Source organism: Labeo rohita, chromosome 25 (assembly GCF_022985175.1).
Source record: "Labeo rohita strain BAU-BD-2019 chromosome 25, IGBB_LRoh.1.0, whole genome shotgun sequence".
Lineage (NCBI taxonomy): Eukaryota > Metazoa > Chordata > Actinopteri > Cypriniformes > Cyprinidae > Labeo > Labeo rohita.
Window position 1 is genome coordinate 15,477,919 of NC_066893.1, and position 25,174 is coordinate 15,503,092.

The window sequence follows — 25,174 nt, forward strand, 5'->3', positions numbered from 1 at the left end:
AAAACCCGAAGACTCGAAACAGGTGAACTATTTCCAGTACAGAACCTAATAGGATGTTGCGCATGCGCAACTGAACGAATCACTCCCCGAGACGACTTGTTCGTCCCGAGTCAAATTAAAGATTCGTTCAAAATGACCCATCACTACTGCTTACTAAGTCCTTCTCTATATGATTTAACAGCTTCCACATGTTTTTGCTTTCCATGGTTTAGACAGCATAAATTAGCAGAATATTCAGTAGTGCACTGACCGTGCAATCCATGCTGTTGTTTACATCCAAGTATCGCCAGTATGGCCGTGCATCCGGGTAACTGACCAAATCGTGATGTAAGTACAACCCCCTCTATAGTACTCGGAAGTATGAAAAGGTTCCTCAGGTGCGAACACCCCTCATTGCTGGACCACCTTCATGTAGAATAAAAATGGTACTTTTTTTAATCTAATGCAAGAACACGATCTCCCGTTCAGATCAAAGCCCAAATAATCACAGCGTTAATAAGGTTGAGTGAGGGGGGTTTAAGCTCTTGGCTCGCCCACTGCTCATCTGACATTTTGAAATACACAGTGCTTTGGGAATGACGATGTACTGATAGGCGTTATTTATTGGGGTCCCATCGTTCGTTGACAGATGGAAACTTAGCCTAAGAGAGCGCAGTAAACAGATAGTGGCGAAGGCGGTGCCGTTGCATTCTCAAAGCTCGTGTCAAAGCGAGGAAATTGTGAGCGGAGGCACTCGCTCGGCAAGTACACACTGAAAAAACTCGTGCCTGCGAGCCGGTTGTGTTATTAGAGGCTGACTTGTGCAGCTGCACTTTGTGCCATAAGTGTCCTGGATTACCACTTTTAGGAGCGCCATGACTTGGCAAACAAATGCAGTATGCTAGGATGGAAGGAATATGGGTTCAATGATAGGTAAGCGCACGTAAACAAATCTATATAGAGTGCAAGCAGGCTGGAAAACCTGAACAGGTGGCATATCTCGGGACATACACGTCAAGTGGAGCAGACGGACAGCTTGCCTCTTTCCGTTAATCTCTTGCTGACGAAAGCTTTTCAACCCCTCTCCGCCTCATCGGGAAACACTTCATTTCGCGAAGTTCCCACTGCTATTTTCCAGTGCTGACACGACGGGTTCCGGTGTCTTACAGGATTCTTAAGATGCAAGTTTCCTGCTGGATTTAATAGAGAACGCGTTGTTTCTTTCTCATGCCTTATGCCTTATGATTTGGATGTGTTAAAAATCCACGTGTCAAAAAGCGACATGTTTCCTGAAATTAATAACAAGGTAATGTATGAAGATCAACAATGTATGCCTTCCCTTGCATGCTTGTAGAATTACTCTTGTTAAAAGCTTTTCAAAAGTTATATTTGCAGCATATGTCTGATTGTGGTTGCACTTAAGTTTACTATTAAAGTTTTAAACATTATACAGTCATATGAAATAATTTACGCATGTATGTTTTTATTAGATATTTTATTAAATATTATCCATTGCAGGTGCGCCTTGTAATATTTAGCCATACTATGGTAGTCGCTGTTTATATAATGCCATACTGACATATACAGTTTATATAATATCATACAATTTATTGCTGTTATAGCGGTAACTTGGTAATAATTGGTTGGTAATTAAATAAAAGAGATAAAATTAGATAAAAAAATAAATTAATTTTCAGTTATATATGTTGTTGTTGCCTTTATTTTTTACAGACTATTTAATTTTGGCGGAAACTATTATAATAGGTTATAGGCTAAATTGTTAAAAGAAAAGTGCGTGTATGTATACATACTAGATTTCTGCGTATAAAATGTATAAAAGTATAACCCTATACTTTTCAGAAGCAGAAAGTGTAGTTACCATGGTCATTTTTTACCATGGTAAGAACTTCCTCACGTTGTTTTATTTGTTTATTTGCTCAAATTTCATTGCACTTTACCTTCTAAGAATGGTACCTTGGCAGTAACACGAGAGTCTATTTGATTACGTTCCGTTCTGTGTATTTTCGGTTTTATTGATGATAAAGTTTAGAGTGCAAGGTTACAATAAATTATGCACGTCCCAATCCTCTATTCATCCTGCCACTCCATCATTGAGATTTATCCCACTGCTTTGTGTAATAGAATTAATTGCATTGGCAGCTGTGCATTGTCTCTGTTCTCTCAAAGACTGATGTTTAAAGCACTCCTTGCACCCTATGAGTATATTTGGTCTGAACATGTGATGCTTTAAAAACCTCTAGCCAGTGTCTAAGTATGAACCAATCCTTTAAGGTGACTGTCAGCAAATGATTCAGTACTGAGCTCCAAGTTACTATGAAAGGCATTGAGAGTCTGAAGTATTAAGAATGGCATATGATGTATTTTTGACCCTTACCCATGAACAGTTTCTTCTTTATTGGGGTGACCCAAATCCTCTATTGGTTTACTCTATTGGTAAACACCAATTTATGTGATAACATATGGGATATAAAATTGGGCACACTGTAGGGTGAAACATACAGTACAGTACAGACCTACACTCTTAAAAATAAAGTTTCTACAAGGGTGTTTTCAAAACGATGCCATAGAATAACCATTTTTGGTTCCCCAAAGAACATTCCAGTGATCTGTTCTTACAATGACAATAACAATGTTTTTCCACTATAGAACTTATAGAAAGAGAATGGAAAGGTTCCAGGAATGGTAAATGGTAAATATGTCAATAAATAAACTTTATTTTTAAGAGTGTTTTTAGTGATGCATTGGTATTAAAATTCTGGCTAATAATTTAAGAAATTCTAAACTAATAAATTCTATACTATTTTGTTTTAATAGAATTAAATTAGAATTAAAATCAAGAGTTTTAATTGCAACAATCAAATTTAGCCATCAAATGTAAGCATAAAAAATAAATTGATATTCTTTTTGACATTTGCCAAAGTTAACATTTTACAGTGTTATTAAATTGTTAATGTTTTTAAAGATTAACTTTAAGTGAGCCTTCAGTGATGGCAAATGAAATCTACATGTAAAAATGAGAAATTAATATGCACTAATAAATATCAATAACAACCAAAACCGATAAATTAAATCTTGTATTGGCTGATAAAAAAGGAAAAAATTTCTGCTAAATTTCACAATTACAAAGAAACAGCAAGTAACACATTGAATTAAATGTGAAATTTTGAAGTAGAAAATCTGAAATTGTATTTTCTTGTACTGCAATAAACTTCATGTATTTTAGCGATGCATTGATATTAAAATTACACCCTATAACTATTTTTGTGATTTTTAAAGTCCTGTACTATTTTGTTTTAATAAACTAGAATAAAAAAAATGAAAATCAAGTGTTTTAAATGCTACAATCAAATTTAGCCAATATTAAAATGTAAGCACTGACAAAACAGTTTTCACTTAAAAACTGTGACTAAATTTCACAATTACAAAGAAACAGCAAGTAACACATTGAATTAAATGTGAAATTTTGAAGTAGAAAATCTGAAATTGTATTTTCTTGTACTTCAATAAACTTCGAAAAATCATTTGTAACGCTATGGTACCAATATATTGTGCATCCCTAAAAAAAGTCAAATCTCATTTTTCAAGCATTTTACTGGCGAATGAAACTGACCAATGTATTGATATTAAAATTACACCCTATAATTATTTTTGTGATTTTTAAAGTTCTGTACTATTTTGTTTTAATAAACTAGAATTAAAAAATGAAAATCAGGTGTTTTAAAAATTACAGTCAAATTTAGCCATCATAATATTAAAATGTAAGCATGCAAAAATAGACATTAATTTTGAGATTTGCTAAAGATTACATTTTACAGTGTTATTAAATTGTTAATGTTTTAAAAGATTAACTTTAAGAGAGTCATCAATAATGGCAAAAGTAATCTACATGTAACAATGAAAAATTATCATGAACAATTAAATATCCAATATCAGCCAGCACCGATAAATTAAATCTTATATTGGCTAATAAAAATACAAAAAATTTCACTTGCTACTAAATTTCACAATTACAAAGAAACAGCAAGTAAAACATTGAATTAAATGTGAAATTTTAAAATTGAAAATCTGAAATTGCATTCTCCTGTACTGCAATAAACGTGTATTTTAGCGATGCATTGGTATTAAAATTACGGCCAGTTACGGTCTTTTAAATTGTACAATCAAATTTAGCCATTACAACATTAAAATCTAAGCTTGAAAAAATATATATTAATTTTGAAACTTGCTTAAGATTACATTTTACAGTGTAATCTGTAATAATTTATACTGATACTATATTAGCTGATAAAAAGACAGCAAACTGTGACTAAATTTCACAATTACAAAGAAACAGCAAATAACACATTGAATTAAATTTTGAAGTAGAAAATCTGAAATTGTATTTTCTTGTACTGCAATAAATCATTTGTAACGCTATGGTACCAATATATTGTGCATTCCTAAAAAAAGTCAAATCTCATTTTTCAAGCATTTTACTGGCGAATGAAGCTGACCGATAAGTATCTATCCCGCCCTTGCATTGCACACTGACCCACATTGTAACACAAAGCCCTTGGTCCTGAACATAGCAACTCACAGGTGTTAATATTTGAATGAGTCTTTTAAAGCCCGGGGCTCACATTGCACAGCTGACAGGCCGCAGTCTAAGTGTAACAAATTTTTACTGCCTGTTTTCTAAATGCATCTCTTTGTTGCTGCCACACCGGAATCCATGTACTCTCTGATCCCTCCATAAGCCAGTATGTACTTCGCTGCCTGTGAATGAATGCAGCTAAGTCTCGACACATCAGCATGGCTAAACCTCCCGCTGCTTGGCCAAAAACCGCCATATGTTTTAGACTCATGTGGATTAAGGGTGTGAGAGCCACATAAGTCTCCAAGGTGTGCACACAGGCGAGATCATCCCATTGTCCGTATGTTTCTCGGCCAATCTGTTTGATTTCTGCAACAAGCCGTCTCTTTGTATCTCACCCTCCAACCCCCACCACCAACCGGAGAGCCTCTAAGTTTAGCTGAAGCTTTTCATCTGTCCTTATGCTGTCTGTCAGCAACTACTGACGCACGCTCCTCCTGATTAAGATGGATGTGGGCCTGTTTTCACGTATGTCCGCAATCATGACTGATTGTAGTCATCGCAGGTCCCCTGATATCCTTGAACACTCAGCATTCGTGCTCAAGAGGAACATTAGTGAGGAGTTGATTGCTGTGAAGTGTGAAGTACCAGTCTGAAAATCACGACTGCCCTCTACTATGAGGTCAAACTGCATAATGTGACATGGTGGGCATCATTGAAATGCTATTAACGTGCTTTTGAATTAAAAACAAGCAACCTTGGTGTGTCGAGCATGAGTCATCCGCTGTGTTGAATAACACGGAGCGAGCGGAGATGAATCTTGGAGTTATATAGCCAGCTTCCCACACGTACGACTGTGGATGTGGGTTGCGAGAGTGCGCCCACTCGTCACGCTCATGACGTCTTTCCTCCGCTCTCTTTCACAGTCAGCCAGACCCGAGGCTTTCCCTCACCCACACAGGTCTCAGGCCGAGAACACAAAAATAGGACCCAACTGCACCTACTCACAGGTGAGACTATATTCGTAAAGCAAGACATAAGCGGTTACCTAACAGTGATGATTCATTTGTATTGATTCGCCAAGGCTTTGTGAATCATTCTACTGTAAGACTGACTTTGTCTGGATAGAAAACTAAGAGATGGGTGCAGGCTGTAGAATCTAATTTTTAATGATAACGCCTGACTACCCTAGTGAAAATGTATTTACATTTACATTTATTTCATGTCAAGTATACTACAAATACATTTACATATTATGTACTTAATAAAAATAATCTGCAATTGTACTTTTGGTTTACTAAACTGGTATATTTATTATTATTATTATTATTATTATTATTATTATTATATATTATAAGATTATACAATCCTCATCAATAGTGACATTAAAACATATTTTAGGCTTAATATTAAGAAATTATTAATTATAAATTAAATTAAGCATTGTGCACAAGTAGTACTCCAAAAAAAGTTTAATTACAATTTTTATATCAGTAAGTCTCAAGCAATAAAAGTATAAAATAAATGCATTTTAAATCTATTACTTTTTTACTACACTGTAAAAAACAATTTGTTGAGTCAACTTAAAATAATTTGTAACCTGGCTGCCTTAAAATTTTAAGTTCAGTCAACTCAAAGAAAGTTTATTCAACTTGAAATGTTAAATTATACTAAGTGACAACTTAGATATTTGAGTTGAATCAACTTAAAATTTTAAGGCAGCTGGGTTACTTACCCATCTGTTAAGTTTAGCAAACACAAATATCTAAGTTGTTACTTAGTACAGCTTAACATTTCAAGTTGACTAAACTTATTTTAGTTGACTGAACTTAAAATTTTAAGACAGCGGGGTAACAAATTATTTTAAGCTGACACAACAAATTGTGTTTTTTATTTTTTACCGTGTAGGGTAGAAATCCTATAAAATAGCTATTTGATATAAACTACCGTTCAAAAGTTTGGGATCGGTATAGTTTTAAAGAAATCATTTTATTCAGCAGAAACAAATTAAATTGATCAAAAGTTCCAGTAAAGACTAGGGATGTAACGATTCACGATACTGATTTCACAATACGATTTTCTCACCTTTTTTTTAAAATGAGATTTAAGACAAATTATAAATGAAAAGGTGTCCTTTAATGCTTGGACAAAAAACATTTCTTTGTGAAAATTGTGAAATAACAAAAAACTAATTTGAAATTTAAAAAAAAAACCAAATCAAATAAAACAATAACGGAAATAAAAGAAATCTCTTCATGTAAGGGTTTGCCTGTGGCTGTTTTTCATTTAAAATGATGGCAAGCACTGCATTTTAATCAAGATCCAAACAAGGATGCTGTTTACATGCTGCATGTGCAGTTTTTAATCTAAATTAGATTGTATAATTTCTAAATCTGAAGCGAAAACAGAATGATCTGACTTTAGTTTTGTGAAACTATACTACAAAAAACATCTGCATGAAACAAAAACAGCAGATCGACTGAGTGAAAATGTAATTTCACTAAAAATGTTAACTTTTCCCATCAAGGAATCCTAAAAAAAAATTGTAAATGTTTCCTCACTATTTAAAATATATATATTTAATATCGATTATAATAAGAAATGTTTTTTCATCAGCAAATCAACATATTAGAATTATTTCTGAAGGATCATGTGACACTAAAGACTAAGAGTAGTGATGCTGAAAATTCAGCATTGCATCACAGGAATAAGTGCATATTACAATATATTCATATAGAAAACAGTTATTTTAAATTGTATGAATATTTTACAGTATTACTGTTTTTACTTTATTTTTGATCAGATAAATGCAGCCTTTTTGAGACTTATTTTCTTAAAAATCGTACCGAACCCAAACTGCTAAATGTATATGAATTATTAAAAAATTTCTCATTCTTTGATTTTGCAAGCTGACCACACAACACGCTAGTTTGTATACTACGCAAATGTTCAATTCAATGTTTTTTTCTACATATTATGTGTTTTTACTTGATCAGGCATCCCCAAGGATCCTAAGCAGACTCAACTCCACAGGTGGATCAAATTGTTTGAATCACCATAATCACTGTATAGACTCTAGGAAACACATCTCTCTGATATTCACATAATTGGTTGATTAATCATTATATTTTACAGTTGGCATCCTCTAATCTTGAACATTTGATTATAAATACACGTCTAAATATAATAAGAAAATATTGAAATTATAAAACATCTAACACGTGACATAATCTACTTATCTTAAAGGTGAAGTAGCTGTAATTTCCGTGCCACTTGCGTCAATTTAACATTAAAAATTAATAATAAACAGCAGTATTTACAAGATGTGTTATGCAAAGCCTTGAGGGAGCAGTTATTTTATGTAATGACTCAGAAACAATCTGATTCACCAAATTAATTGGACTCCCCAACACTATTACTCAACATTTTTGGCTTAAATGTACAAACTTTCATTTAGCTGATGCTAATGTGTGAATAGCCTCTTCCTTTGTTTGCCGCTATATATAGATGACAATGGATGATCCCTCCAAGCACCTATGGAAAGCGTTGTGTTAAATCTTTAATGCCAAGTGTGAAACAACCCTAACAGTTGTCATTAACTAAAAACAATCTCTTAACAGGTGATAACAGCTAGTCATAATAAAGTGCTTGGCATGGGGCCTCTGAATGTGGAAATCCGTTGATTCCGTTGTGGTTTTAACGCACAGCTGCGGTACCTGAACGGTGCATGTTGTTTACGCAGCCTACTGTATTCTTGTAGATCTGTGCAGGTGCCCCATGCTATATTTATCTCCTGTTTCTATGCGTCATGATCAAGTTGGCAGATGCCGCAGTATCCCCAGAACATATGAGATTGAATATCGCATCTATCTATAGACACACTTGCTCTTTTTTCAGCCCAGAAGTTTGTCGAGCACTGGCTTTGAACCGTGAGATGGGGGAAAACCTGCAAGCTATGAACGAGCCCCTCCCTTGTGCAGTGCCCTACATTGGCTTCATAGCAAGGGAACCTTTCGTCTTACTACTTCCAAAAAATTATATTGCAAGAAATGAACCGTGTAGAGAAAATCTGTGTTGTTCGCTCTTATTACACGCCAAATGTAAGATTTAGAGTATATATTTGTTGCTCTGATGGCGTGGGTTGTGAAAGACTGCTGTATCGTTGCTTTTGTCCCCACCTCGTTCTCAACCGCCGCTGAAATTCCATCCTCTACGCAGGGGGTCTGGTTCACTGGGGCCGTTGGCCACTAGCCTTGCGCGAATCTCACGTATCTTTCCCACCGTTTGGCCTTGTTACTGATTTGTAGAGTTTTTCATGTTGAACGGTACTTAGAGTATTGTATCTTTTGTTTTTTAGAAGTGTGGGACGGGGGTTGGCACTTTGCCCCAACTAGAGGCTCCGGTCAAGCAAGTTTTGGTGACCAATGGCAAACTTCTGCATTCGAATGGAACCTTACCCAGTATCGTCAAACAGCTGGTGCAAAGCACCCAAGGGAATCAGGTGGGATAACACTCATAAAATGAAAGTCCAGCTATCATCACTCACTCTCATATCTACTCTATGTCCTCTATGACTTCTCAAAGAACACAAAACAAGATTTTTTGATGCAGCTTCTTTCCATTTAACAGTAATCTTATCTGTCAATCGCAAAAAAAAAAAAAAATAGGATTGGAATGAAATGAGTAAATAAAGGTTTTTTTTAAGTAAACAATTAAAATGACTAGAATAGTGACCAAAATGTAAGTCTGTTTCTCACACAGCTATGGTAATGCTTTTAAAGACTATACACTGTAAAAAACTATTTGTTGAGTCAACTTAAAATAATTTGTTACCTGGCTGCCTTCAAATTTTAAATTCAGTCCACTCAAAAAATGTTTATTTAACTTGAAATGTTGTGACAACTTAGATACTTGAGTTGATTCAACTTCAAATTTGAAGGCAGCTGGGTTACTTACTCATCTGTTAAGTTTAACAAACACAAATATCTAAGTTGTCACTTAGTACAACTTAACATTTCAATTTAACTAAACTTATTTGAGTTGACTGAACTTAAAATTTTAAGGCAGCAGGGTAACAAATTATTTTAAGCTGACTCAACAAATTGTGTTTTTTGTTTTTTACAGTGTAGGAATATAGTGGTCAAGCCGTATCAACCACTTTTATAGATTTAGAGAAAAAGCAATAGTATATAGGATTGGAATGAAATGAGGATGAGTAAATAAAGATATTTTTTAAGTAAACAATTAAAATGACTACAATAGTGACCAAAATGTAAGTCTGTTTCTCACACAGCTATGGTAATGCTTTTAAAGACTATACACTGTAAAAAAAACTATTTGTTGAGTCAACTTAAAATAATAGTACAATAGTATATAGAATTCAGTCCGTTCCTCACAGAGCTATAGGAACAGACTCGAAATATAGTGCCCAAGCTGTATGAACCACTTTTGTAGTTTTACAGAAAACAATTAAGTGAGTAAATTGAGTAAACAATTAAAATTATTGGCATAGTTAGCAAAATTTAAGTCTATTCCTTAGAAAACTGTGGTAAAGCGTTAAAAGACTTATATAACTTAAGACTTATAGAATATAGTGCATAAGCTGTATGGACCACTTTTGTAGTTTCACAGAAAAAAACAACAGTATATGAGACCCTGGACCACAAAACCAGTCATAAGGGTCCATTTTTTGAAATTGAAATGTATACATAATCTGAAAGCTGAATAAATAGGCTTTCCATTGATGCATTTGTAAGGATATGACTAAAATTGGCCGAGATACAACTATTTGAAAATCTGAAATCTGGGGGTGCATAAAAAACTAAATATTGAGAAAATCGCCTTTAAAGTTGTCTAACTACCAATCAAAAATTACGTTTTGATACAGGAAATTTACAAAAAATTTTCATTGAACATGATCGTTACTTAATATCCTAATGATTTTTGGCATAAAAACATCGATAATTTTGACCCATACAATGTATTTTTGGCTATTGCTACAAATGTACCCATGCTACTTAAGACTGGTTTTGTGGTCCAGGGTCACATATAGGATTGGAATAAAATGAGGGTGAGTAAATAAATATATTTATGAGTAAACAATTAATATAATGGCTACATAAAGACTTATTTTCAATCTGACCTCCATTTCTTGTAACACAGGAGGAGAGGCCGAGGCCGCAGTTTCCCAATCGCTTTGGTTCGTCTGTGGAAAACCTCTCAGAATCCTTAACTAGGAGTATCATCAATAAGTTTGAGAAGATCAGGACATATGAGGGACAGAGGCTGCCTATGTCTCCAACAAGTATGAAGTGCTCTGGATTTTTGTTTGTATTTCATGTATTTCAGAAATGAATCGATGCAGGTTTTAGTCACTGCATTGCTGCTCTTCTAGCTGAACCTCAGATCATAATTTTATTATTATAATCCATTATAGTTACCAGAGTAAATACTGTCATTGATCACTCAAGCTCATGTCATTTTAAACTTGTAAGACCTTCGTTCATCTTCAGAACTTCAGAAATCCAAGAGCTTTCTGACCCTGCATAGATGCAACTACACAAAAAGTGCACAAAAAGTATTCTCGTAGCTTCATAAAATCGCAGTTGAAGCGCTGATGTCACATGGATTATTTTAACGATGTGATTACTACCTTTCTGGATCTTGAACTTGTCAGTTGCGTTGCTGTCTATGCAGGGTCAAAAAGCGCTTGGATTTCTTCAGAAATATCTTAATTTGTGTTCTGAAGATGAACAGGATGAAGGTCCTACAGGTTTGGAACGACATGAGGGTGACAGAATTTTCATTTTCTGGGTGAACTATCCCTTTAATTGGACTCTATACAGGTATGTTCACTATTTATGTATGTCATTCTTCATCTTCCAAACAGCGGCACTGAAGCACTTCCAGAACCAGCTAACAGAATATGAGAGGGAGGAGATCATGGACTACTCTGAGATCTGGTATCTGGGTTTGGACACTAAGAAGATTGAGGGCTCCCAGGGATCCCCACACAATTCAGGCTATGATGATGAGCATGGCAGCTACTTAAAGGTTAAACACGATATGTGATATATCTTTTTGTGATTGTATTACTTTTGCGTAGCAGTGTTATTTTAGTATAATTGAGATACTATGTGTTTTAATTAATAATTTTTTATTTTTTTATTTTTGTATTTTCCATTTTAATTTTAAAGTTTTATTTTGTGATTTTTATTATTATTTTTTATTTGTCTATATAGTTTGTATACATTTTATTGTACTTCTAGTTTTACTTTGCTTTGGCAACGACAGTAGCTGAAAAAAATAGGTTTAAGATTTTTCATATTTCATTTCAATTAACATTTATTTTATGGCTTCTGGCAAACAGCTTCCTGGGTGACATACTGACCTCATTTTCAACTTGATAAATGATGAAATTGCATTACAGCACGAGACTGGCTAATTCAGCTACAGGCTGCCAGACTCTCATGTCTGCTGTCCCACCCCATCTTCCATGAATGTGCCTTTTCAGAAAGACGTTCCTCAGGATTACTGGGCATTAAGACTGCATGCCTTCTGGCTTGACGATTTAAACAGTCATACAGCAGGCATTTGCAGTCAAAACATGTAAACAGTGTCACATGTTGGACAACCCAGATATGTGCCTGAGTTAAGAAACAAACAAATGGGGAATATTCAAGCACCTCAATATTAACATTGCGATGTTTCTCTAAGTAACAGGAAGTCTGCCACCGCAAAGGAGACGTAAATAATTATGCTGACCTGTTTGTCAGCTGACTCTGTCCTCTAAATACTCTGTGCAGGTCCTGCATGACCATATAGGCTATCGCTATGAAGTCCTGGAGGTGATTGGGAAAGGATCATTTGGTCAAGTCTTGAAATGTTTGGATCACAAGACAAATGAGATGGTGGCAATCAAGATCATTCGCAATAAAAAGAGGTAAAATTAACCTCCAGTTCATCTGCTCATTCTCATTCCCATGCAATCTTTGATACAATCAGGGTCAGCGGCCCCTAGGGGGTCCGTGGTGGTGCTGCAAGGTGGTCTGTCAATTAGCTAATTTTTGTGAAAAAAAAAATACATACGGAACTAAATAATAATATTAAATTTTAAAATAATATTAAAACTGAATGGATATTGATTAAAAAAATACACTTCTTTCATTAAAATAAGATTAAGAAATTAATAAAGTTAAACTTTAGCTAAATATTTCAATGTCCCCATTAAAATTATAAATAGCAATGAAAATATACACAATATTGAAGACCCCAGCCTTCAGATCTTTTCACACTTTTCTTGTCATGAGGCCATCAAAAGGTCTTTAATCAGCACTTAACTGGGTCATAGCTTACACTGACTTGATACACTGAAGGGTGTTAAAACCTGTCTGTTGTGTATCACATTACTTGTCTGGGCAGAACTGATCTCATCCCCTTCAATTGCCATTGCACCTGCTTTGACTGATGCTTTAACTTTAAACCTTCTCAGAATGCAGTGCTCAGTGCTGAATACTGTAAAGCTGTTCTGATTTGCTTTTAAGAGTCTTTCAGAGTCTTTTAAGAGTGTGTTATATATACACACTGTAAAAACCAATAAAACAATTTTTTGAGCCAACTTAAAATAAGTTTTTACCCTGCTGCCTCAAACTTTTAAGTTCAGTCAACTCAAATAAGCTTAGTCAACTTGAAATGTTGTACTGTAAGTGACAACTTAGATATTTGAGTTGACTAAACAACAATTTTAAGTGGAATCAACTCAAATATCTAAGCTGTCACATTTCAAGTTGACTAAACTTTTTGAGTTGACTGAACTTAAAATTTGAAGGCAGCGGGGTAACAAATTATTTTAAGTTGACTCAAAAAATTGTTTTCTACTGTGTTTACACACACACAAGAGATCGAAATTAGAGAACAACATATAATTTCTTAAATTTCAAGGTCACTGCTGTCCTATTTAAAGTTATACACGAGTAGAAGGGCAATTTTTAAGCATATTTCATAAATTAATTGCATTCTGAAGCACAGTATAAAAAAAACTAAAATTGGTCATTTGAAAAAAAAAAACACATACCTCCAAGTTACTGGTGTTAATCTGGCACCTGGTGCTAATTTCTTAAATATGACAAACCCTATTTAACTGGCAGCATTCCTCCAATTTTCACAGAGATTACAAGATAGTGGGCTGCTCGAAAGTGACTAAAACCCTGTGACAGGACGTTGTCCAAAGGGATGACTTTTTCAGCAACTGCATGAGAAATTGGTCATTCCAAATCTGTGATTTCTCCGGTATTACAGGTTTACAATGACACTAATTCAGTCCCCCAAATAGGCTGGTCATCCACATAAGACAAACGCACGAGAAGACAGGATAATGCAGAGACTCTCAATGGGAAATCGGTTCAGCACTGCAGCTGGAATTGCTTGCCAGTTCAGTGCTGAACACTGTCTAAATCTGTCTCAGCATGTTTAAGAGAAGTCAGAATGAAAGCTCACTCTGCAGTGACCAAGCCTTTCATCAACAGAGAGAATTAAAAGGCTAGGCTCAACTTTGCTGAGGAGCATGTTGTGTGAAGAGAGGAGAACTCGTCCACAGTTCACTTTAGTGATGAGAGCAAGTTTAATGTATTTGGGTCTGATGGGAAACATTTTGTTTGGCATCAAACTGAGGAAAGTAAAAACTCAGTAAAAGGTGGATGAGGAAGTGTATTGCTTTGAGGGATGTTCTCTGCAGCAAGAGTTGGGCATCTTATACAGCTAGGGTGAATGCAAATGCTTATCAAAACCTCCTTAAGCAAAACCTCCCATTCAGCCTGCAATTTTCATGCAAGACAATGCCCCGTCACACTGCAAAATGAGTAAAGCCGTTCCTTGAAGCTAAGAACCCTGAAATAATGAAATGGTGGGAAAGGGTGGTGTAAACCCAACTGAAAATCTCTGTAAAATCCTTGCCGACAAAGTTATGGCTAGGAAAACCAATACAGTTACCAAAGATGTTAGTAGAACAACGGTATACCTACAGCTAGTATTCCTTCAAATTTTGAGCTATGAAGATTAACAGTATTTCAGAAAAAAATCAAGTATTTATTGGAGCTGTCAAACGATTAATCACGATTAATCACATCCAAAATAAAGGTTTTTGTTTAATATATGTGTGTGTATTGTGTATATTTATTATTTATATATAAATACACACACATGCATGTATATATTTAAGAAAATATGTTGTGTTTATATAATAAAATATTTATATATCATATCAATTATATGAATATAAATATACATTTAAATACATGTAAATATTGTCAAAATGTATACTCTTTGTATGTGTATTTATATACTGTATATACACATAATAAATATATACAGTATAAACATTATGTAAAAAAAAACTCTTATTTTGGATGCGATTAATCACGATTAATAGATTGACAGCACTAGTATTTATAGATAGCTCATTGCTAATTTTGATCTTCACTGTATAATGCTGATTAAGCGAGATCTGGATGCATCAACGAATGGTGAGATATTATGCTAAAACGTCTTGCCAGAAGAATAGTGTGAGAACTGTATTATCACGGTGAGCTTTTAAGCGGTTTTATGGATGCACAGTAAGGTAAATTGAGTGTTTTTTTACATTTCAGTGTGGATGAGAATCTTTTGGAAAACACTAATGTAGAGTGATTTAAAAGATTAGTTCACTTCCAGAATTTTTTTTCTTTTTTTTTTTTTTTTTTTTACAGATAATGTACTCACCTCATTGTCATTCAAGATGTCCATGCCTTTCTTTCTTAAGTCATAAAAGAAATTTTGTTTTTTGAGGAAAACATTTCAGGAATTATCTCCATATAGTGGACTTCAATGGCGCCTGTGAGTTTAAACGTCCAAAATGCAGTTTAAATGCAGCTTCAGAGGGTCTAAACTATCCCAGCCAAGGAATAAGGTTCTTATCTAGCAAAACGATCTGTCATTTTCTAAAAAAAATTATATTTATATACTTCTTAACCTGAAATGCTCACCTTGTCTAGCTCTGCAGTGCGCATGCGTACTCTGTGTAATCCGGGTGTAAGTATATACATTTTTATTTTTTATTTTAGAAATGACAGATCGTTTCACTAGATAAGACCCTTATTCCTCAGCTGGGATCGTTTAGAGCCCTTTGAAGTCCACTATATGGAGAACATTCCTGAAATGTTTTCCTCAAAAAACATAATTTCTTTACGACTGAAGAAAGTCAGGCATGAACATCTTGGATGACAACGGGGTGAGTACATTTAACAAGCAATCAGTCCAAAAAACTTTTTCAAAACCCTATGCAGTATCTTTTAGGAAAAATAGCAATAAGTTAGTAAGAATTGGTAAGCTATTTTTCTTTTGACCTTCAGGTTTCATCATCAGGCTCTTGTAGAGCTGAAGATCCTAGATGCAGTGCGGAGAAGAGACAGAGATAACTGCCACAATGTCATTCACATGAAGGAGTACTTCTACTTCCGCAACCATTTGTGCATCTCTTTTGAGCTGCTGGGGTGGGTACAAAATACTGGAATCATTTAGATGGACACATTATCTATTTCAGTTCATACTATTAAACCTGTATAGTAACTCATGTTAAACACAGCAGTCACGTAATAGACTTAAATAGAATACTTCCCTGTAACAACATCTTATTATAGACGCCTATTTAAACTTATTTATATGTGTGAAACTGGATATTCAATTAAAAATATATACCATTATTATTTACATTAATTATTAATTTATATTTTTATTAGTGCATTTTGATTTCATGTAGACTTTCTAGTAAACCAGATAACTAAGGTAAAAAAATCATGTTTTTTTTGTTAGTTAGAATTCATTAGTTAGATGTCACATTAGTTGTGATTTATCGCCAGGGGTGGTGGTTTGTCCCAACAGTGGCCATATTTAGGTGTGAAGTGAGAGTTTCCCGCTGAAGACCTTTAGGGCTCTGGCTAAAGTGATCAATTAAGTCGCTTCGCAGGAAAAGCAGCTTCATCTCTGGCAGCCTGACCTTTAGAGGACATCAGATGCGTCCTCCCCGTCTTCGGTTACCGTCACAGAATCCTTTAGTTAATGCCTTGATTAGGCCCCTATCTCTTTCCTTGCCCACTCATGGTGTGAAGTCTCCGATTACATTGGGCTGTTCACAGCTGCTGTTTTAGGCCTCCCTACTGCCAAAGATAATGACTTTCATGGGTTCCCTCTCAAAGGGCTCTTTAGCATGATGCTTAGCGGTTAACACAGACTAATAGTGAGATTTCATTTTTATGGACGTGCTTAAAGACGGAAGGTTGTTGAGTGACAATGGATGTGTTTGTCCCGAGTTCCAGTGTGAGGTAGTGCCAAAAATGACTGTGCTGCCCTCTAGAGGCATTTAGATAAATGGCATACTGCCATACTCCAATCCACAAGGTATTAGCTGTTAACATCATCTTGTAACATTGTCACAGATAGCTACATGTTAATTGTACCTCTTGTCTCCATACAGAGCGAACCTCTACGAGCTTATTAAGAAGAACAACTTCCAGGGCTTCAGTCTGGGGTTGATTCGGCGTTTCGCTCACGCGCTGCTCAAGTGCCTCCAGATGCTGCACAAAGAGAAGATCATCCACTGTGACCTTAAACCGGTAAACTAAAGTCTGTTATGTCTGAGTTTGACGTTGTAGGACCATTACAATATTATTTTTGTTTCAATTAATGACATTTTACACCTATAAAATTAAAATCTGGTGCAGCATATATGATAGATATACTAGTGTTTGAATATTTGGGGTCAGGTGGTGTCAAATTTGGGGAAAAAAAAAAAAAATCATGCACTGAATTGATTCAAATTGACTGTGAAGACATTTATAATTTTACGAAAAAAATTCTCTCTCAAATAAATGTTGGACATTTGGACTTTCTATTCATCAAAGAATCCTGAAAAAAATGCATCACAGTTTCCACAAAAATATTACACAGCACAACTGTTTTTAATATTGATAATAAGAAATTTTTCTTAAACAGCAGCATATTTGCAAATCAGCATATTTGAATGATTTCTGAAGATTCATGTGACACCGAAGACTGGAGTAATGATGCTGAAAGTTCAGCTTTGACATCAGACAAATAAATTATATTTTAAAACATAGTCAAATACTGATTTAAACACTGGTTTTAAATTGTAATAATATTTCACGATATTATTGTTTTACTGTATTATTTGTATTTTTGATCAAATAAACACAGTGTTGGTGAGCATAAAAATGTTGTAAAAAATTATACTGATCTTTAAGGGTTGTAAAACATTAAAATCTATATTGTTATGTAAAACTGAAATTAAATATTAATCATTTTATTAATTAATTAATTACTAATTAAATATGAATTTAATTATTTTAATTCATTTAATTTTTGAAAACAATACATTCAAATCAATACATCAAATATTACTATGATGTAAAAATACTAAACTATATATATTTTTTATTTATATATTTATTTTTAATTTTTTGTATATATACACTACCAGTTAAATGTTTTTAAACAGTAAGACTTTTAATATTTTTTAAAGAAGTCTCTACTGCTTACCAAGCCTGCATTTATTTAATCCAAAATACAGCAAAAGCTGTAATATTGTGAAATATTACTATTTAAAATAACTGCTTTCTATTTGAATATATTTTAAAATGTAATTTATTCCTGTGAAATTTTCAGCATCATTACTCGTCTTCAGTGTCACATGATCCTTCAGAAATCATTCTAATATGCTGATTTGCTGTTCAAGAAACATTTTTTATTGTTATTAATATTATCAATATTTAAAATAGTTCATTTTTTCACGATTGTTAGATGAATAGAAAGATCTAAAGATCAACATTTATCTACAATAAAAAGCTTTTGTAACATTATACACTATACCATTCAAAAGGTTGGAGTAGGTATAATTTTTTTTTTTATTTAGCAAGGATGCTTTGAATTGATCAAAAGTGATGATAAAGACATTTATAATGTTACAAAACATTTCTCTTTCAGATAAATGCTGTTCTTCTGAACTTTCTATTCGTCAAAGAAACATGAAAAAATTCTGTTTAGCTGTTTTCAACATAATAATAATAAATGGGTTTTTGGCACAGCAAATCAGCATATTAGAATTTCTGAAGAATCATGTGACTGGAGTAATGATGCTAAAAATTCAGCTTTGAAATCACAGGAATAAATTACATTTTAAAATATATTTAAATAGAAAACAGTTATTTTAAATAGTAAAAATATTTATTAAATTTTAGTTTTTGCTGTAGTTTAGATCAAATAAATGCAGGCTTGGTGACTTCAAAAACAATAAAAATCTTTAACATTAAAAACTTTTGACTGTTATTATATAGTGTTAGACTGGTAGTTTTTATTGTTTGTTTTTTTTTTTTAAATATACAATCCACTTTTTGACCATAGAATGAAAGTGGATGGGGACTAGGGACAGCCATGGTCACCATTCACTTTCAAAGTTTGGAAAAAAGCATTTTGGACAATCATCTGGATAACTCCTTTAGCTGTTTTCAATTCAAATACAAAATATACAAATGCATTTACCAGTGAAATGACCATTTTGACAAAACACCTGCACTCCTTTATTTTTGTTTATAATAGGAGAACATTCTCCTGTCCCAGAAGGGACATGGAAACATTAAGGTGGTCGACTTTGGATCAAGCTGCTATGAGCAACAGAGAGGTAAGTGTCATAAATTTATCCTGATTGTGTCATTTATTCCATATGGGTCCAAACATATTAAAATCGTTTGATTAGACGCCATTGACATAGATTTGAGAAATGTTTTTGCTGTTCTAACTATGAACGATTTTAGCAGCATTTTATCATTTGCATGTAGCCTTATTTTCCCCTCCATGAAAACAGACCTGTGACTCAGAAATTGAGAAACAATAACTTAGTGCTATTTGATCCATTAAGCTAATCCATACTGTTAGAGTGGCATTGTTAAATCCATGTAACTCTAACAGACCACTTGTATTCTCATCTACAGTGTACACTTACATTCAGAGCCGCTTTTACCGTTCACCAGAGGTGATTCTGGGCCATCCATACAGCATGGCAATAGACATGTGGAGTCTGGGCTGCATTTTAGCAGAGCTGTACACTGGCTATCCTCTCTTCCCAGGAGAGAGTGAAGTGGAGCAGATCGCCTGTATCATGGAGGTGAGAGACTGTATTAGTAGTCAGAGAATTAGTTCACTTTATGACTTACTGTCTTATGCAGTTACAACTAATAGAGACTGGAGCTTTAAAGGGATAGTTCACCCAGAAATGAAAATTCTGTCATTAATTACTCACCCTCATGTCGTTCAAACACGTAAGACCATCTTAATTTATGTTCTGAACGAAGGTCGGGTTTGGAACGACATTAGGGGGTAGGTACTTAATGACAGAATTTTTGGGTGCACTATATCTTTAAAGTTTTAAAATGGCTGCAAAAACAGCATACCAGTGTCAAAAAACTTCATTAATAGTTTGTTACCCCATGAAAAAAAAAGCATAGAATAGAGTCTGCAAAGCCTTTAAAAGAGTCTTTGCATTCTGTGGATCAAAGTCGTTTAAATAACTTTGTTCTTGATTTTTTTTTATAGTTATTTGAAATGCATTGGTTGCTAAAAATGATCATTTTTGATTTTGCAGATTATGGGACTTCCTCCAAATGACTTTGTTCAAACTGCATCAAGACGGAGGTTATTTTTTGGTAAGATCACTAAGTCCATGATTGCTTACAAATAAAGGTAACACTTTACAAGAAGATTCCATTTGTTAACATTAGTTAACCATGAACTAACAATGAAAAAAAATTCTAAAGCATTTATTAATCTAAGTTTATGTTAGTTTCAAAACTAAAAAAATCAAAAGTAGGGCTGTCAAATGATTAATCGCGATTAATCGCATACAAAATAAAAGTTTGAGTTTTCCTAATATATTTTTGTGTACTGTGTGATTATTATGTAAATATAAATACAAACATATTCACGTATATATTTAAGAAATATTTACAAGTATACGTATTTATTATAATTTTTATGTAATTTATATTATATATAAATAAAAATATTTTGTACATAACATATTTCTCTTAAATAATAATTTCTCTTAATTGTGTATATTTATATATACATAATAATTACACACAGTACACTTTACAGAACATTTATTTTGTTTGCAATTAATCGATAAATAAAAGTTGTATCTGTTAATATTAATGTCATAAATTGGCATAAACCAACAATGAGCAGTTGTATTTTTTATTAACTACTGTTAAAAGATGTATAAATACTGAAACAAATGTCATTTTAGATAATGCATTAACTAATAGGACCTTACTGTAAAGTATTACCCAAATAACATTTAATTACAAATGACTTTGTTCATGCTAATTTATTTTGACTGATGTCTTACCATTAAAATATTCCAATCAGATTCCAAAGGAAACCCAAGGAATATCACCAACAGCAAAGGGAAGAAACGTCGACCTAACTCAAAAGATCTCGCCAGTGTGTTGAAGACCAATGATCCTCAGTTTCTCGACTTCATTCGACGTTGCCTTGTGTATGTATAGTAAAGTAATGATTTGATTTCATATTTATTATCACCACAACAAACATAAACAGATTTTTTCAACCTGTACCGTTGGGTTCTTGTAGGTGGGATCCCACAAAACGCATGACACCTGATGAAGGGATCCAGCATGAGTGGATCACAGAGGGACGTCTCAACAAGCTCCATCCTAAACCTCGGCCTATCCGGAAAGACATGGACAACAATTATGAATTCACTTACCGCAAAGCGACTTTAAACAGGACAGGCAAGGGTCAGAATATGTTCTGATTGCTATGGAATAATGAATTCCGACAGTTTTTTTTGCAATTCTGACTTTTTTCTTGAAATTGTGGGTTTATATCACACACTTCTCACAAAATAAGTGAGGATTGTGAGTTTATGTTTCGCAATTTTGACTTTTCTCTTCTCGCATTTGTAAGTTTATGTCACGCCATTCTGAGAAAAAAAGTCAAAATTGCAAGTTCATATCTCAGAATTCTGACTTTTCTCGGAATTGTGAGTTTATATCACACAATTCTGAGGAAAAATAAGTCAGAATTGCGAGTTTATACCTCACAATTCCGTTTTTTTCCTCGCGATTCCGACTTTTTCACACAATTGTGAGTTATATCACGCAAATCTGAGGAAAAAAGTCGGAATTGTGAGTTTATATCCCACAATTCCGCCATTCTTTCTTGCAATTCCGACCTTTTTCTCGCAATTCCAACAGTTTCACACAATTGTGAGTTTATATCACGCAATTCTGAGAAAAAAAATCAGAATTGTGAGTTTATATCCCAAAATTCTGCCGTTTTTTTCTTGCAATTCCAACTCTTTTTTCTCGAATTCTGACTTTTTCACACAATTGTGAGTTTATATCACACAATTCTGAAGAAAAAGAAGTCAGAATTGCGAGTTTATACCTCACAATTCCAACTTTTTTCTTACAATTCCTACTTTTTCACACAGTTGTGAGTTTATATCATGCAATTGAGGAAAAAAGTCAGGATTGTGAGTTTATATCCCAAAATTCTGCTGTTTTTTCTTGCAATTCTGACTTTTTCTCACAATTCTGACTTTTTCACACAATTGTGAGTTTATATCACACAGTTCTGAGGGAAAAAGTCAGAACTGTGAGGGAAAAAAGACTGATACTTTCTCAGAATTGAAATCATATCTCGCAATGGACTTTATAACTCGCAATTCTGAGTTTATATCTCACAATTCTGAGAAAAATTCAGAACTGCAAGAAGGAAACTCGAAATTGCGTGGGGGAAAAGTCAGAATTTTTAGATAAACATTCGCAATTACCTGACACTGATAATGATACACAAGTGCCATAAAGATGACACTTAAATCATGTTTTAAAAATGTGTGAATGTCTTGAATTAACACATTTTTAATTAAGAAATTCTGAAATAAAATTAAATAAAATGTTACGTAATTCTGATAATATATTTGAAATATTAATAAATTAAATTAAATATTTTATGAATATTTAACATTTTATTATATAATGATTCTGAAAATGTAATTTATATCTTTTATCTTTCCACAGCTGATAAATCTGTTTCTGATGACAAACCTAAGAGGGTCAATGACACTTCAAGCAAAGGAGGCAAGACAGCATCAGAAGAGCGTTTGCGTCCTATAGGTGCATCAGCCGAGGAAGACAACGGTGAAGATTCAGGCAAAAGCGTGAGCAAAGACAGCAAGTCGGACTCGAGTGGAGAGCGGTCCGTTCAGATCATCATCAAACCTCAAACAGGCTCAGGCTCAAGCACCGATTCTTCAGAAGGACAGGAGCCTCAGTTTCTCCCTCCTATTGTATAACACCCCAAAGAAATAAACAAGTAATGTTTTTATAGCGTACGGTTTATACTTCAGCCGCTTGGTCTGGACTTACCTATTGTGCGGCTTAGGCAGTTTGACAAAAAGTGCAAAAAAGTCAAACAAACTATTTATTTTTTTTAGCAGATTCGTGGTCTGTAAAGTTGCGGTCACACTAGAATTTAAGCATCCAGAATTATTTTGTGAAAAATTATGGCAAGAGGATTTTTAATAAAGAATTTTAATAATGAATAGAGCTTCTATATATAGTCCAGTGTGACCACATCTTCACTCTCCAGTCTTGAGGAATTAGTTTAGTGGTCAAGAAGCGGTAGTCTGTGTTTTGACTATAGAAATGATTTATTGATTTCCAAGTAAAGTGAATCATTTGGTATCATTTTGGTGCTTGTGATATATTTTGAAAGGATTATTACAATGAGATTGTTTATAACACTGGCATACTTTGCAGAGCATCATGCTGTGTGCATGTTTATTGGGTCTAGTGTGCTTTATCATTTTTCTTTTCAAAGCATCAAAGCTTCTAGCAATGTCATTAATAGAGCTCAAGATAAACTTGAGTAGCGAAGCTGCTTTATTGTGCAATATTCCTGCATGGATTAACAGTGTTTGTATGTTTTGTTATCATTTGCCAGGATTTTTTATTGTTTCTATGAGTTAGTGTGCTGTTGGTGCAATAATTACTGAGCCAAAGAGATTTATCATATACATTTTTGTGAAACACATCCTCAGACTAAATCTGATGGAAAGCACACTAGATCATCAAAATGTGCACGGTACTTGCGTGATTGTATTGATGACTGATAATGTTGTTGATGATGATGGTTAAGATTATTACGATTTAGATGGGAAGGCCAAGAATGTTGCAGTTTAAAGTAAAATTAGTGGATCATTGCATGTTCATACAGAATTAAAATACAACCTTTTATGGATTGTAATAGTATATTTTCCTGTATATAGTGTTCTTAAGGTAATATCATGCACCCTGTGTGGATGCCATCATGTCATGTAAACATTAGACAAGGTTTTACTTGTTCTTATATTGTTTATCTGTTAAAATTGAAAAAGAGATTTTTACTACCATATACTATCTCTCTCCCTTTTTGTTTCTTGACATTTTGTTTATGGGATTTTAGAAGAAGGTTTTGGATAAAGGGTGTTAGGTAGTGCCTTTCAGTATTAGAATGAAGTCGTTTAAATTGTCTTCTGAATAATGTCTGTAATATACTGTCATACTTATGACAATAAAGATGTAATATCATACTGAATGTGAATTTTTTTAAATGCAAAACGGTTTTGGGCTTGACTTATTTATTCAATATAATATATTTAGCCCAAAATGAATTTAAAATGTTTATCAAGAGGATTTTTCATGCATTACTACAATAAAGAAATTCTGGTATATGTAATACACTTCCAGTCAAACGTTTTTCAACAGCAAGATTTTTAATGTTTTTTAAAGAATTCTCTTCTGCTTACCAAGTCCGCATTTATTTGATTCAAAGTACAGCAAAAACAGTAAAATTTAAAATAACTGTTTTCTATTTTAAATAATCCTTGCCTAATAAAAACATTAGTTTCTTTAGCTTTGATCACAGGAAAAAATTACATTTTAAAATATATTCAAATAGAATGCAGTTATTTCAAATAGCAAAAACATTTCACAATATTACTGATTTTGCTGTATTTTAAGCAGAAGACATTTCTTTAAAAAACATATCTACAAATCTTACTGTTCAAAATGTTTTGGCTGGTAGTGTATGTAGACTATTTTAACGTTATTATAATATATTCTTTAAAACTGTAGTGATTTTACACTAACTGATACATAACCAATAACATGGAGAACATGTGGAGAATTATCTTAATCACAGTAGTGTTATAGACAAGCAGTTATACTGCGGTAAACAATAAAATAAATAACAAACAACAACTATTACATATTTTATGTCATTTTTGTATGTTTACCTCTGATGTAAACAACTCGTAACGTTGATGCAGTGTGGGAAATCCTTTTTTAAGCTATACTTCCCGAACTTTACGCTTTCTGTTTTCTTTTTAAAACATATTTGTAGTTTATTTTTTTCTTATTCGACGTACTTAACATTATACAAGAAAAAAACCTATAAGTTCTTACCGTACCTTCTCTCAATTCAGCTTTC

The 25,174-nt window shown here is 33.6% G+C and overlaps 1 protein-coding gene across 7 annotated transcripts in view; it reads left to right on the forward strand.

Annotated features, from left to right (window-relative positions):
- The window catches only part of dyrk4 (dual-specificity tyrosine-(Y)-phosphorylation regulated kinase 4), a 50,339-nt gene extending 25,999 nt beyond the window's left edge, over positions 1–24,340 (forward strand). The window contains exons 1-14 of one of the 7 annotated variants that reach the window (XM_051099347.1): positions 598–1,285; positions 5,500–5,583; positions 8,931–9,074; positions 10,736–10,877; positions 11,463–11,626; positions 12,379–12,515; positions 15,958–16,098; positions 17,079–17,217; positions 19,217–19,298; positions 19,609–19,781; positions 20,259–20,319; positions 21,044–21,173; positions 21,269–21,435; positions 22,723–24,335. In XM_051099347.1, coding sequence (XP_050955304.1) covers positions 1,214–1,285; positions 5,500–5,583; positions 8,931–9,074; positions 10,736–10,877; positions 11,463–11,626; positions 12,379–12,515; positions 15,958–16,098; positions 17,079–17,217; positions 19,217–19,298; positions 19,609–19,781; positions 20,259–20,319; positions 21,044–21,173; positions 21,269–21,435; positions 22,723–22,997 — 1,911 coding nt within the window. In that variant the 5' untranslated portion in view covers positions 598–1,213 and the 3' untranslated portion in view covers positions 22,998–24,335. Of the gene's footprint in view, positions 1–597; positions 1,286–5,499; positions 5,584–8,930; positions 9,075–10,735; positions 10,878–11,462; positions 11,627–12,378; positions 12,516–15,957; positions 16,099–17,078; positions 17,218–19,216; positions 19,299–19,608; positions 19,782–20,258; positions 20,320–21,043; positions 21,174–21,268; positions 21,436–22,722 lie in introns of those variants that run through there. The other 6 variants (XM_051099344.1, XM_051099346.1, XM_051099348.1 and 3 more) reach the window with 6 other exon arrangements.
- The last annotated feature ends 834 nt before the right edge of the window (positions 24,341–25,174 follow it).